Source organism: Schistocerca serialis, chromosome 10 (assembly GCF_023864345.2).
Source record: "Schistocerca serialis cubense isolate TAMUIC-IGC-003099 chromosome 10, iqSchSeri2.2, whole genome shotgun sequence".
Lineage (NCBI taxonomy): Eukaryota > Metazoa > Arthropoda > Insecta > Orthoptera > Acrididae > Schistocerca > Schistocerca serialis.
In genome coordinates, this window is record NC_064647.1 from 230,745,755 (window position 1) to 230,762,455 (window position 16,701).

A 16,701-nucleotide genomic window follows, 5' to 3' on the forward strand; every position below is an offset into this window, starting at 1 on the left:
TGGGGTTAAGAATCAAAAAATAAACCTGTGTGGAAGGATAAATCTGTTATAGTGTGTACATTATGTGATATCACAATTAGGTAAAATACTAATGCATTTACTTACATTTCTGTTTGCAATTTCATTTTCTGGCACTTGTGTTGCCAAAGATTTTGTGTGGGTAAATAAGTAGTAATCCACAGAAAGGAAATGGTCAGAGTTTCACCTTTTGGTTTATACAAAGGATAGATTGAAGTAGATGACAGCTGTAAAATATTTTATTTTTGCTTATTCCCTTTCTAGCAGCCTTTTTGTTCACAGTAGAACAGCGCAATTTTGTCAAAGTGTACACAGTTTGTCACAAGGATCTATTATGGAATTTTCACTCTGTAGAGTGTGCGCTGATATCAAACTTCCTGGCAGATTAAAACTGTATGCCACACTGAGACTAGCTCAGGACCTTTGTCTTTAGCGAGCAGGTGCTCTACTAACTGAGCTACTCGAGTACGATTCGCGACTCATCTTCACAGTTTAACTTTTAACAGTATCTCATTTCCTACCTTCTAAGCCTCACAGAAGTTCTAGTGGAGTGCTAGTGTTGCAAGTTTCACAGGAGAGCTTCAGTGAAGTTTGGAAGGTAGGGGATGGAGAACTGCCAGGAGTGAAGCTGTGAGGACAGGTTGTCAGTTGTGCTCGGTAGCTCAGTCAGTACAACACTTACCTGTGAAAGCCAAAGGTCCCGAGTTCAAGTCTCAGTCTGGCACATAGGTTTAATCTGCCAGTAAGTTTCTGCCGCAAGGTTGATTACAAGTACCCACAACTTCGTGTCTGTAGCGGACAACTTTCCCTGATGTGAATAGAAGTAGTTTCCCATGTGTTGTTGACTCAAGGACAGCTCTGACACTATGTCTTTGGATAGTGTGCTGACCTGGACAACAACAACTTCTTCGAAGCTACCTTTCTGTATGTGTGAAAAATCTGAAAGCATTAAATCGAACTGAAAATTTAATTTTTGAAGTTATGTGACACAAACACAATACATTAAACATTTTTAACGAGAACATGCACACATACCAAACAGTGACTTATTCTTCAAGTCACTATATACCAATTACACAAATTTAAGTTGCCATGTGAAAGTAATGCACTATGTAACTACATGAAAATTTGGTGCAAAGGGCAATATGCTCTACACAGATAGGGTAATACACACAACACAAATTCATCAATTTATTATTCACATGTCAAAAATAGTGATCTTCCCTGTCTTCACTAGAATGCCTTATTGTGCGTGTTTTTTGTATTAAATTACTTGAGGAACTGTAAAGAAAGAAATAAGTATTTACAGTATTTTAAACTAATGCAGCATATACAATTTCACTTTTGAAGGAACTGGGCTACATAGATTCTCTAAGACATTTATCCTGCCAGCATACATACACATATACATGAAGGTACCAAATTTCATGTTCCCCTTTTATTTTTGCTAACCACCACCAGCAGCAGTAGCCATAACAACAACAACAACAACAACAACAATGTAACAGTTCAATGCAATCTTCAGTCAGCTACTCTGAAAATGTAGAACTCTGATCTCATGCTCAGCTATGGTCTACCAACCATAAAAACAGAACTTACGTACAGCACCTTATATTACAATAATTTCAAAGAGTTGATACACTGTTCGTGCTGAGAGCAAGAAAGTCATCAAATGTTCAACTGGACAAATATGGAGAGGAGGGAAAGACTGAACTCGTGGAGGCATTTACATTAAATCATTTAACTTTAATCAAGGTTAGTGAACCAGCATTTGAATCTAGGTCAAAAACAGTTTTTCATATCTATTAATGAAATTATTCTTTCACAAAATGTATTAAAGTGAAGGTCTAATCTTAGGAGACTTTCATTCTTTGATGCTTCAAAAAGTGAACTCTTAACACTATCTGGTAAAACCAGTCACAGCAGACAAACTGTTAAACTGCAAAAAGAACTGTCATGTCTCATTGTGACCTGAGAAACGTGAAAGATAAACTGCAGAAAAACAGCAACTGAAGCTTGTGTATTAATTCTGAAGTTAAACAAAACAAGAATAGCTACTGTTTTAACTATTGTGGCTATCTGTAGAAGCAAGTACTCTTAAGTTTCTGCTTTTCAAGACGTAATTAAAAATACAATATTGGGCACAAGGCTGTAGCTTAAGTAAGTGTGACAAACTGCAGACAAATGAACACATGTAATGGAGTAGCAGTGCCCACAGCTTGCCGCAGTGAAGCTTGCAAGCTGTTCCCTACAGTAGTTAATCAGACGAAAAATTCACTTGCCAACCAAAGTTGCATACTACTGTAAATAGCATCTTCTCACTAAACAATCATTCACTGTAGTCGAGCTATTTCATCCCCTCCTTTTTAACATTCTTAACAATAAGGGATGTTACAATCGAGAAAACTTTGTGCTCAGTTATATTTTCCCGGTCTTTAAGAGGGAAAATTGTTTTGTCACTTCTGAGGATTTCAGACAGATGATGACCACACGTATCAGACACAGTTCCGGACACAAACCCCTGAAGGGGCACGAAGACTAGTAAAGTAAGGCGAGGTGAGGTGAAGTGAGAGTTGTGCAAGCCCCGGCAAACCCCACCACCACATCCACAACAGAGCTCAACACACCTCGAGGTAGGTCTGCTCTGCACACTCCTCCAGAACCCCGGCAGCCTCGTGCCTGCCCTGTCCGTGGTACAGCAGAGCCAAGTTCCTCATCACCGCCCTCAACGTAGGCAAGTCCACAGGACACTGCAAGGCCAACACCAATGCCACCACTAGCTTCAAAAACAACTGCAGTGTCTGAGCCACGTGACACACTCCACACAATCTTTAATAACAAATCAATTTGTCGCACGACACACATACAGTTCTCCCAAATCCAAATTTTCTCCTCCTCCAAGTGCCAGGACAGATAATGTTACTCGTCTCACCTTACATAGTAAAAAGTGTGTGATCACATGTGTGCTCCCCCACCGCACTATTTTATTTTTGATGAGTGTTTCAGTTATGTGATGACACTAATTAAAGATCTGTAGATCTTTCGAAACTGTCTATGGTTAGTACATTAAATGTAAAATGTGGTATGATAATGGAGAGCATGTCTTGATTTGTAAGAAGTGCAGGTAGAGCATTTCACTACTGTACTGCTATAATAGCAATAACTGAAATGTTTCACTGTAGATCAGGTAAGAGTGTTCCCAACACCTAGCAATGGCAAACAGCAGGGTCTCTCTACCTGACGACAAACTGCCACAATTAACACAGCATACCTATTCCACATAGTATGCCTTTAATAAAGCAGCTTTAGGAATAAACGTGTATTCAATGCATTTTGAGAAAAACTTTACTTAATGGGATAAACATATGCATGAAATCAGTGTAGTGCAAGAATTAGCAAAAAATATCCACCAAGATGACAGAAGTTATAGGAACAGGAAAAACTTTAAATTAAAAAAAAGGCACTGTGGGAGATAAAACTCTGATATTTTGAGTTTTATTTGATGCTGTGTCAAGGAATACTTCACTGGCTGATTTTCTACAATTCAGAGTTAACATTCCAGGTGTGGCATAGAACTTTGTGTTTGACAAAGAACAAAATTTCAAGGCCCCACAATCTGTTTTAGCATTTGATGACAAAATTATACAGCAAAGGAATTACAAAATAGTGAAGTCAATACTGCACCTACTCAACTTAATACAGTGAGAGAGTCTTTATGGGTCAATGGACAAACTAAAAGAAATTTTAAACATACAATACATCAACACTTCATTTAATTTCAACTGTTTAACATCCTACTGGAATAAAAATGGCCTACTGCACAGTTCTGTAGAATAAACCCTGTTCATTACAAGGAACACTCTAAAATGTTATCTGCCTCAGATAACTTTTGCCACTTCACTGGAATCATAGGATGATGGACAACAAAAACTTTTTACTAAAAAGTCTGTGCCAAAGCTCACCTCCTTGCGTGAGCGCAGGGCGCAGTCTTCCAGGGTCTCTGCCGCTTCGTACTTGCCCTGTCGCCGGTAGAGGGCACCGAGGTTTTTCAGTGTCGTCGTCACCGTCGGTGAATCCACTTTGGCAGCTTTGTGCCATCCTCCATACTCGCCGTAAGGGACATTTTCCTTGTTACGACATTTGTTCTCCTCTCGCTCCTCGGCCACTTGCCAAATCGGCTTGTTATCACCTGTGAACAAATAATTGTGTACAACTGCTGAGAGAACATATGAGAACTGGCTCACAGCCAACTTCAAGCGACAAAAGGATTTTTTTTTAACATCAGACTGAAATACGTGTCTGTATGTACTCTTTGGCAGTAGCAATTTACAGCTGACCAATTTCTTATGACTTTTTAAGTTTATTGTAAGGTATAGCGTGATTATTATTCATACCAATCAATCAGGAGAAAAACCAATTATATGTGGTAATTGCAGTTGTTTACCTGTGGAATATATATTTACCAGTGTCACAAAGTGTTAAAACAAACTTACAGCAAGTGGTATACTGACAGTCATTTTTGTGAAAAATGATCAGGCTTTTACATGAGTGGGAAAGACTTTCTTATGAAATGTTCCTCAAATTTCAAAATAGAAATTGTACTAGGAAAAACTGTCATTTGTCCTCATTCGAAACTTGCAATTCTACTTTCACTGGTACTTAGTGGAGGGGGCCCTGTTGGTCTACTGCAAGTCAAGAATGTATTCGCGGTATGTGATCAACTTGATAAGTGCTGGTTCGGAGCACTACATATGACTGCAGACATTAGGAAGGATGAGGCCATTGCTCACTGCCTCTAATCATCCTCCTCCTCGTGATGACCGTCTAGTGTCGAAAGCCACCACATTTTGGGAGACTGCCAAGAGGAATTGGATTCAACTCCACGATATTAGGAATTTTAATCCACCACCTTTCCCACAATTTTTGGCCAAGGAATTGGGACAAAGTTTTTCCATAAACACACACAATAAATAATTTTCGGGTCCAATATTACCACAACCTGCTATGGAAATGGGTGTAAAAAAAGCGCATGTGAGAGGTTCAACCAGGTTTTCAGAAAGATACATTAATCATGATGTACAACTTGTGCTTTCACTGACTTCATAACAATCTAAGTTGTTGGAAAGCCATAACTACTGCTGAATACAATCTTTCACAGTTGCACAAAATTCTACAGCTTGAAAATGAAGACTGAGTAACCATGAAAATGGAACAATACGTGCAGGCAGCATTAAATGCCTCAGCAAGGGATTGTATCTGCTATAAAAAAAATACAGCAATTTAAAACTGAAAATATAAGATCAGTATTTTAAAACTGATCTTTCACAAAATGCCATGTGCATGTGAAACAACTCAAAAAAATGAAAGTAGGTAAAAACAAAATGTAAGAAAAATAATACATTTTCAACTCTGGTCTTTTCCTACAACAGAGGCTGACAACTTTCCGCAATAATGGATTATTATGCTAAAATAATAACAATGACACATCAGAGAAAAAAAATTTACACAAGTTGAGTCGATTTTGTATTGATATATACTTTTTAGTCTTCCAGTGTAACATTACATTAACTTGTACAAAGAAAAATCTGAGTAAAATGGTAGCCACAGTTCGTTGAGGAGCACACACACTTCCACTACAGCTTTATAAATACAGCTGAACAAGTTGCAGAATAATCAGTATGTCAACAGCTTCCTTCACGAACAAAATATTAATGTCCACAGTCAGTCAAACTGCCGTAACTTTCTTCGTTAATTTACGAAATAAAGTCAGGTGTTAACACCGATTACAGAACGATGAAAATTTCCTTAGTCAGTCAGTCATTCAATGTCAATTTCTTCACAATTTAGTGGATTCTCATAGAAGTAATGGTGGTTTCAGCAACAGATTCTTGATGACATAAATGACAAAAGTGCCACTCATAAAATTTGTGAATGGACATAATTCAGCTGCTTTGGGGATTTATCAGTACCAACTGCCACCTCTCACTTGGGTCCTTCACTTCTTTTACAATTTCTTTATAATAGTGTCACAGTCTATAAGAAAGACAACATATCTGGCACACTGTTTCCATTTTATTAACATAATTTTAGTATAGAATTTGACACTGATATCTGTAACAATTTCACCAGTTCCTATGATGGTGACAACCCCTCTCATTAGAATCTCCCCTGAAATGTCAAGGCTGCTTTTAGTTGGCCAACTGGACAACTTTCCAGAAATAATTCCCGTTTTTCTTCAATTGATCTTGCATGCATAAAATATTGACCATTTAAATACTCTCCTGAACATACACGATATTCTTGAAAATGACACGGCACATACTCTCAGTCCTGAAGCAACCATGACACGATGATGGAAACCAGTACATAAGAATTGTCAACTCCAGACCAACCTACGACAATCGCCTCTTAATACCTCTACACTGTGTTGTCCTTGCCTGAGAAATGTATGCATTCTAAGGAAAAAGATTTCCTATCCTAGAACATAGATGGCAGAATTCTCTTTACTCTCACAGTATTTCTCCGAAACTGCTACAGTGTCTTACAAAAAGATATAAAGGAATTATTTTATTTTTGTGGAACCTACAGCACACATACAATAACACAAAATTGTCAATGACACAGTCTAAAACAAAAGTGCAGCCAGTACACAATGTAACGATGTTCAAATTAAGATTTCTCCCGAGGGCGAGGGGAGAGTGGAAGCAGCGGTTTGTGGGGACGGGGCAGAGGAGAGAAGAATTAGTGGTGCTGCTTGGCAGCATATGTAGTAAAGGAAGAGAGGGAAGAAGTGTATGAAACACAATGTATATTACACAATGACAGCTGATTAGTGAATTACTATCATTTTACAACCAGTTTTGGTCTTCCACATCATCTTCAGGAACAAAATATGAACAATGTACGCATATTCCATATTATGCTTTTAAAAATTTTATTAGTCAGTATATGTTCCTTACTTAAAATACAACCAACAATGTCACACTAAATAGGTTTAAAACACAAAATGAACTGCTCATATACATATGACACACACACACACACACACACACACACACACACACACACACAATGCAGTGATGATTTGCTTCTGAAAATTGTTTGCAAGATCGAAATGGGTGATAAGAAAAATTAAATCTCCTTCCGGATGTTGGTGTGCATACACATTACAAGTTTCCTACAGTAATCAACCAATTAGCGAAACTATTGAATAAGCCTCTGCTTTTAGCATTTTCTGTTCGTATCTCACGTTAGCTCAACGTTCAGAGAGAGAGAGAGAGAGAGAGAGAGAGAGAGAGAGAGAGAGAGAGAGAGAGAGAAAATCAGGGGAGGGGGGGGGGGGGGGGGTGATGAGTCATTGGATACTGCTTAATATTGTGTTAGACCTCGTTTTGATTGGCTTAGTGCAGCAACTTGCAGCAACAAGTTGTTAAAAGCACCTACAACAATGTTGAACTATGCTGTCTCTAGACCCTGGCATAATCATGAAACTGCTGCTGGTGAAGAAGTTTGTCCACAAAATGAACTCTCAATTATGCCCCATAACTGTTCGAAGGGATTTATGTCGAACAATTTGGGTGCCCAAATCATTCATTCGAATTGTCCAGAATGTTCCTGAAATCAATCGCAAACAATTGTGGCGTAGTGACACGGTGTATTATCATCCATAAAAATTCCATTGTTGTTGGGAAACAAAATCCATGACTGGCTGCAAATGGTCTCACAGTAGCCAAACAAAACCATTTCCTGTCAATCATCAGTTCATTTGGACCAGAGGACCCAGCCCACACCATTATGGAGCCTCCACCAGCTTGCCCAGTGCCTTGTTGACAACTTGAGTCTACGGCTTCACAGTGTCTGCACAACACACAAACCCTACCATTGGCTGTTACCAACTGAAATCAGGACTCATCCGACAAGACTACAATTTTCCACTTGTCAAGGGTACAACTCATATGATCAGTAGCCCAGGGGAGGGACTGCAGGCACTGCACTGGCTTTCAGCAAAGGCAATCTACAGGCGCACGCGCACGCACGCACCCACCCCCAGTAACACCAAATTTTGCCGCCCCAGTTCTAACAGGCACATTTGTTGTACATCCCACATTGATTTCTGTGGTTATTTCATGCAGTGTTGTTTGGCTGTTAGCACTGACAACTCTGTGCAAACACCACTGCTTCCGGTCACTAAGTGAAGGCCATCAGCCACTGCATTGCCTGCAACGAGATATAATGACAAATTTTGTATTCTCGGCACACACTCGACACTGTGGGTCGCTGAACATGGAATGCCCTAATGATTTCCGAAATGGAATGGTCCATGCATCTAGCTCCGACTACCATTCCCCATTCAAAATCTTAACTCCTGTCATGCAGCCATAACCACATTGGAATCCTTTTAACACTATTCACCCGAGAACAAATGCAGCTCTGTCAATGCCCTGCTTCTTTATACCTCATGCACACAATACTGCTGCCATCTGTATACATGCACAATGCTATACCATTACTCTTGTCACCTCAGAGTGCATAAATATAAATGGGACAAGCTCGTATTTTACAAGGTGTTTAAGGTAGACACCTTTAACCAATTTTATCCACCCATTTGTCAGATTACTGGTGGACTATTGTTGCCTTCACTATGATCAACAATTGTAGGTTTCCTGCAGTGTTTGTTTGTGTAGCAACAGCATGTTTTATTTCTATTTCGTAGACAGGGAAACTGTTAAAATGGACATTTCATCTAAGAAACATGAAAGGTACTTGCTCTTCAGGAATAAACGTCAGTGACTATACCGGATGTTGTCTCTGTTGCTCGTGTGGGAAAATCTGGTGCAATACTGCCTCATTGTCTCCAATGAGAAAAGGAAGCTGTGGACGACAATGAGTAATTTTCAGTGACGAGTTACATTTTAGTGTTTAAGGTTACCGAGTAATGACTAAGACAATGCACCCATGAGGCAGTGAGACTTGAGCCTCTCTCAAGTTTCTTTACTGCCTGTGGCCCTGATGCAGTAGTTCCGTTTGATGGCCTGAACTCAACTAAATACGTGAAAATCCTTAGACACAGGATTGTGCCATATCTGCAGACTTTTGCAGGTAACTGAGGAACATTTCAACTCAGTCTGAGCCTGTGCCAGACTTTTGAAGCAGCCAAGACATTCAAGGAAGGAAAACAACATTACTACATTTCAGTAGCCTGGTAGTTCACCATGCTTAGATTCTATCGAGAATTTGTGGACTCTTGTGAAAAGGCCTCTCACTAAAATGGACTGTTCAATAAAAAGAGTGCAGGGTAGTAAAAGTGGTAAAACTGTGGTTTCATGACAACTATGAAGCATTTGCTCTAACCTGTTCAAACCTATGCCACAATGTGCTCCGAGGCTCATTAAACCAGAAGGACACATTACTTATTAACGTTCAGTAAGCCATTGACTGTGTTATACATACGGAATTAAATCTGCAAAGTTAATTTTGTGTGTGTCACAAAAGTATTCACATCTTGTCCGCCATGTAAGACACTCATAATCTGTCTTCATTACCTCACACATTATGAATTCGCAAGCTGAATGTATTATGTTGATATAAATGACACTCCTACTGACTGCGCCATTTGCCTGCAGAAGAATCTAAGATTATTAATTACCAATTCTGACAAGAGTCACCCACTTATGCAACACAGACATGTTTGAAAACTCTTACACGAAAAAGAAAAGAGCTTCACAAAGAAGCAACTAACATCCTCTTCCAGCAACTTCTTTTTTGCCAGTCTGGTGCTCTTACTTCAGATCCATTAAATTTCCACACTAACCTACAGGCATTTAGTATTTAAATTCATTTGAATCTATTACAGTGGAATTATCCATTTTACAAAATGAAAGCAATTCTGCCACCTGTGTACCTCACTTCACATTTTTGCATCAAAAATGTACCACGCAATCACAAGCAAGTGAGGGGACACACAACTGTCTTTGGCAAACACGAATAAACTAATCACTAGTAGATGTACTGGATCATCTTATTGATGAATCGCCCTATCCATTCAAAAAATTCTGGAACTTTGTACACAAAATTTTTCTATGCTTACCTTTTACGTATTGTGCGTGGTCTCCTCTGAAATTCTCTCCACAACTGATACACCGCACCCTACACTGTCTCCACTTCCAGTAACAGTCTCGATATGCCTCTTGCTGGATCACACTAAGCTCCATACGAGAATTTTCTCGTATCTCCTCTATCATTGCAAATCTTCGTTCTTTCAGCGGGGTTTCAAACTTTGCAAATAAAAATGTCTGTAGGGGTCAGGTCTGGAGAGTACGTTAGATGAGGTATCACAGTGATTTTGTTTTTGTGCAATAGTCGTGCAACAACAGGAACAAATGTGCGAGTGCATTATCGTGGCGAGAGAGCCACAATTTGTCTCGCCAAATTTCAGGCTGTTTCCTTCTAACATTTTCTTGCAAGTGTCGCAACACATCCCAATAGTATTACCAGTTCACAGTTTGTCCCCGGGTCACGAATTTATTATGAACTAATCCTTCAAAGCCAAAGAAAATTATCTGCATGGCTTTGATATGATGAGCTTTTTTTGGTCTTCGAGAATCTTTCCCAACCCACTGTGAAGAATTTGCGTGATCCAAAGGCTCTTCACAGATTGCGAGGTGATGGTCTTTCTGGTCTCAACTCCTGGGCCATGAGAAATTTAGCGGCAACATGATGCATTACAAGGTGCTGTGTCAGACTTTCATGACATGATCCAACTGAAATGTTACATTCCTCTGCAATCTCTCTGAAAGTCAGTCTTCGACTGGCACGCACAATTTCGTCGACTTTCCTGACGTGAGCGTGGTCGGTAAATGTCGAAGGGCTTCCTGAACAAGGATCATCTAACTTCCATCCAGCCATTTTTAAATGTGTGAACCATTTTTAACATCAAGTATGGTTTAAACACTCATCACTGTATGTTTCCTGCATCATTTGGTGTGCCTGTACCAGTTTTCTTACATTTCACACAAAATTTAATGCAGATGTGTTGTCCTCTAACTCTGCCATCTTGAAATTTGTGAACTGTGATACGAAGTTCTATTCAATACAGCACTGAACAATAACTAACAGACATACAACAATGAAACTTCCGGCACTGACACAATCAACACAGGCGTGTACAGGAATGCCAGCCACGTTTCGATCAAAAGTATCATTGGTGCGAAATTAAAAATGTTCCAGAGTTTTTTGAATAAACCACATATATAGTCCAGCCGCCAATGAAGACACTGACCACAGCATCATATCAGAAGAGAAAGGGGAAACAGTAAATTAGTCTGAAAGCAGAACTTTGCATTCCTTCTCTCCATAATTCTTTTACTGTATACATTTTTATTTGTTTCTCTCTTTCACTATTAGTCCACCACCCATTTCCACTTTTTCACTTTAGCCAACCTTACCTGTAATGAAACTGTCAGGATCCGTGTGGCGTTTATACAATGCTGTGAACTCAAATGAAAATAGAAAGAGAGAATGGTGCCAAGCACCTGTAGATCTGCACATAAACAAGAGGCTACAGAAATCCGAAATATGGAAATGGTTTCTTTACCAGTTTAACAAGGGAAAATAATTGTAGAGTGCAAATGAAATCTGTGTTTTATTAAAATTTTTCCTTCTAGTTTTATAAGTAGGTGAAGGAATAGCTGGCCCAGAAAACTGTCAGTGAATTTTTCGTTCCTGCTCCTACTGATGCTTCGTAAGTAAAATTTATTGAAGATGACAATTTAGCCTTTCAACTCTGATAACTTTCCAAACAATTTTAAACAGGCAAGAGGCATAACTCAACAAAAGGTTACTCGGGTGGTAAAAAAATGTTAAATGCCTGTTTTCCTCTTGCCAAACAAATGTAAGAATCATTTATGAAGGACAGAACAGCTTTCGACCGAGTGCTAAGGTAGCTAATATGACACACTCTTCGCACACAGTATGTTCCTGAGTACTACATCTCTATCCTCAAGGGTAATTATGAGAATATTGAGGTAAGGGTTTAAGGCCTGCAGGTACCAGAAAAAATTTGCGGTAAAAGTTGGGGGCCCACCAAGAATTTGAATCCACTGTTGTTCAACCTGGTCATGAACTATGTGACAGAACACCTACAGAAACCAACAGGACACACACACACACACACACACACACACACACACACACACACACACACACACACACACACACACTCTCTCTCTTTTATATGCTGACAACATAGTTTGAACAGGAGAAACTCAACAACAAATTCACAATGACCTTAATGTTTGGTTAATGGTGTTAGGACAGAGGACTTGGAATATACAGAGTATATTAATTACAACTTGTCAAGGATGACCACCAGTTCTAAACTTCAACTACAGCTAGAAAACGTCCCTATAACATAAACCACTCAGTTCACATATCTAGATTTGTATCAACATTCACAGCTTCCATCGATCGAGACACTGAAAATGGTATGCAAACCAGGTATCTGGATGGAGATCACTAGTGGATGTCACCCCATCAAGGTCAAAGGAAACTAACATATGGTTCAGAATGCTGGGCCAAAGGTTGATAAAGCTGGTAAGGAAGAGTTAGACTGAAAAATTACAAAACGACCACATCTGATGATCGTTTAAGGTGCCAAACACAAAGAGGTACCAAATGCCCACGAAATACATGAATTAAGCCTCCTAAATAATGACCCAAAAATGTTGGGACTGCAAACTGAAATATGTTCAAATGGGGTAACAAGATAGTGAGGGCCGAGCCTGAGTGACATGGAAAAACAAGGCAGAGAAGAGGAAGGAAAGAAGAACAATCTGGGAGGAAAGACTAAAATTCCCTGATAAATATGATCTTACAAGAAGTTTTTATATTTTTTATATTTATGGTACGTAAAGTTCAAAATTCAATAATGAATTCCCCAAAACATGTCAATGCAAAATTCTAAGAGAAAAATCAGCTTTGAAGGTTTCCGAGGAGCTTTAATTCACTTACGCTGAAGAGCCTGAAGAGCCATGTTGCTTACATGGTAGATGTGGAGAATGGTGATCAGATAACAGATAGATCACTAGTTCGAAATTCACTACAGTTCTTTTATTTGTTCAATTCGAATACTTACATCAATTAAATGAAAAATTCAAATGTATGCTAATTAAAACATAGCCAATCATTTTTATGAAAAATGCACAAGTTGTTTCTAATTACATACAGCTTGCATTGCAAATATAAATTCTAACCATTGATTTTTACAGAAGATTCTTAATTAAGGTTGTTCAAATTTTAAAAATTATAAATTAACACTCTTTTTAAAAAACTGAAAACTGGAAGTCCACCTGTGACTTATTAGAAACAAGACTTGCATCTTTCATAAAACAATTGTTAGATATAAGACAATTAGCATTTATTTGATGAATTTTGTATTTAAACTATGTGATATTGCTAATTGAATTGAAAAATAAATAAATACAATAAAAAATAAAGGAATATGATGAGATTTGAACTAGCGGTATACCAATTACCTCATTATCATTAGACGCTACCGAGATTCTGTGAGAGCCATTGAGAAAATTATCTTAAATATAGGAAATTACCCTTCCTCAGAAATCTTCAAAGCTGATTTTCTCAAGAATTTGTGCAAGCTGTATCTAAGTGCTTTGGGTGATTGACATTTGTCTTCTGAACCTCACTTACCATCAACATAAATTACGAAAGTCCAAGTGCCCGTTGGTCTCCTTGTTAGTGATGCATTGCATTGATTTCTGGAGTAGTGTCAGTATAGTGTAGTGTAGTGGTAGTAGTAGTAGTAGTAGTAGTAGTAATTGTTGTTGTTGTTGTTGTTGTTGTTGTTTTCAGTCCAAATACTGGTTTGATACCGCTCTCCATGCTACTCTATCCTGTGCAAGCTGCTTCATATCCAAGTACATACTGCAACCTACAACCTCTGAATCTGCTTAGTGTATTCATCTCTTGGTCTCCCTCTATGATTTTTATTCATCTCTTGGTCTCCCTCTATGATTTTTACCCTCCACACTGCCCCCAAATACTAAATTGGTGATCCCTCGATGTCTCAGAACATGTCCTCTCAACTGATGAAGCTTCTAGTCAAGTTGTGCCACAAATATTTTCTTCTCCCCAATTCTATTCAGTACCTTCTCATTAGTTACATGATCTACCCATCTAATCTGCAGCATTCTGTCGGTATAGTATCAGCCATGATAAAATTTTCAAAATATACAGCATTCACAATGACTTCCCCAGTCACATTTTAGATCTATTCAATGACTTTGGCACAGCTAATCATAAAAGTTCTACTAAAGAAACTAGAGTGTGAGAGTGTGCGTGCGTGTGTGTGTGTGTGTGTGTGTGTGTGTGTGTGTGTGTGTGTGTGTGTGTGTGTGAGAGAGAGAGAGAGAGAGAGTGTGAGAGTGTTTACTGTTGTATCAAAGAGCACACCAATAGCTTTAAATGAACAAGGACGGACAAGAAAAAATTGTGATTTTTATCCACTATCCATATGCAAATAAAGTGTCTTGAGCAATGGACCACCATGAATGTGGGAACTATTGATGAAAAATGCGCATGAAATCCTCAAGGATGTACACATTTAGTTAATTTGAAATTAATACTGCACGTGAAGAAGATAAAAAGCACAAACTGAGGCCTAATGATAAACACTGCCAGATGTAAATGGCAACTCCCAGTCCCATGTCGAGAGCAGTAGGAACAATCTTGCTATTGAAAGGTTTACTTTACGGTTATTAGTTACTGAAGAAATCAGGAATGTCTGCGCGCTCAATTATGAAAACTACTGTAAAAACGTACTGCTATCGACTTTTGATGATGATTGTGACCATTGTGAATGCTTTAAAGTATATTAAATCACCACAGCCAGAACAGTCGTGTGATTTTTATGTCAACCAGTACATACACTGTTGAGTAGTAAAGAATTGTCATGACCTCCTTCAACACTAGTGCTACTCTTTATTAGAATTTCTATAAGGAGTGTCCCAGGAGGAATAATCAGTATTCACAATACGACATGAATAATTGTTCCAAGCAAAAATATCTAATGAACACGGGCTCTAAAATGCATAACTTATACTCGTTCCATAGAACAAAAGTGTCTCAAAGTAGCGAAGATAAACCATTGCTCATAAAGCACACAGTTTGGAGCCCATTTTTACTATACTTTTTTGCTTTGAATGATCATTCCCGTCATATCTCCAAATAATGACCACTACTCCTGGGGCACGATGCCTGTCTGCATATAAAACAGAAGATCCTTTGCTGCTATTTTACAATCTCTGGCCATCTATTTTTTTTGTTGCCAATGTTCCACTATAAATAAGGTCATATGTTACCCATCTGCCAGCAACAGTGAGACTGTTAGAGATGGAAAAATGAGTTTTCTTGTTAATGGTGATGAAGTAGAGATCCTACTTTTGCAGTCACAATGTACATTAACAGATAAAATCTACAAATCTTTGTAACAATGCAAGGAGTGTTCACCTTGGTAACAATCTACAGTCAAAGGGATTTAGATACTTTCCTAGCATGAAATGTAGCAGAATGATTTTTTTCAAACTGAACCATCTTAAGCAACAATACAGATTAGACATAATAATACATGGACAAATTTCAAATGCATTATCATAACTGTTATATGAGCAATGAGTGGAAGGCCTTGCAAGACATTGCTGAAGCCAGCTTACAGCCGCTGTCACCGAATTTTATAATACCGAAGAAAATATTATGTCCCACCAATGGTTACTATCACATTTTTAATAGCAAAAGTAGAAGTTACTAGTTTAAAAATAGTATTGACTTTAACAGTTTTCTCATATTATTAAATCATTTTTTTGTAGAGTAACAAGCTCTTAATGCCTGGACCGTAAATCTCCTACCACAATTACAATCACTAATTTCAGTTGCTATCTGCAACCACCTTCAGATCATTCAAAATGTGAAAAGGTGGTGAATAAGCTTTCGAAAGCCTCATTAGCTGTACTCGTGCAATAGTATGCATTCATAAACACCAGAACGATAGGTACACGGTTTAAAAACAACATTAAGAGCCAGTCACGTTGAAGACTGCAGTCTCGCAAGATGACAGTAATGAACAAAAATGTTTAGTTGCACGAGTAGTAAAGTTGGATCAAAACTTGCAATAATATAGCACGTATTATCACGAGAACAGTACATGCAACGTTTCCAAAAATTGTCATCTATTCTGTAGTGTGGCTTCCACAAGAATGATCCTGCACAGTGTATGAAGTAGTCATCTTTATGAAATGTGTACAGGTTGAAGGCTAACAGGAAAATGCTGACTCGACACATCACATTTTCCTATATTACCATCATCCTGCGAGATTATGGTCTACAACCTGGCTTGCTCGTAGTGAGGTTTTTAAACTGTATACTGTTATTGTTCTGGTATTTACAAATGCATGTTATTGCACAACTACAGCTAATGATGCTTTTCCAATGCTTTTTCACAGTCTCTTATGCTTCTCCAATGCTTATTCACAGTCTCTTCACATTTTGAACAATCTGAAGATGGTTGCAAACAGCAACCGAAAATTAGTTATTTTACTTTAATTCCTATAAGAAAACTGCAGTCTAGGCATTTAAAGTTTATTTCCTTTAAAAAAAAATTATTTAATACACTAC

At 38.3% G+C, this 16,701-nt stretch overlaps 1 protein-coding gene across 5 annotated transcripts in view; it reads right to left on the bottom strand.

Moving 5' to 3' along the window:
• The window catches only part of LOC126425087 (kinesin light chain), a 431,165-nt gene that overhangs the window by 53,370 nt on the left and 361,094 nt on the right, over positions 1 to 16,701 (bottom strand). For all 5 annotated transcript variants that reach the window (XM_050088000.1, XM_050088004.1, XM_050088002.1 and 2 more), the window contains one exon: positions 3,981 to 4,207. In XM_050088000.1, coding sequence (XP_049943957.1) covers positions 3,981 to 4,207 — 227 coding nt within the window. The remainder of the gene's footprint in view (positions 1 to 3,980; positions 4,208 to 16,701) is intronic.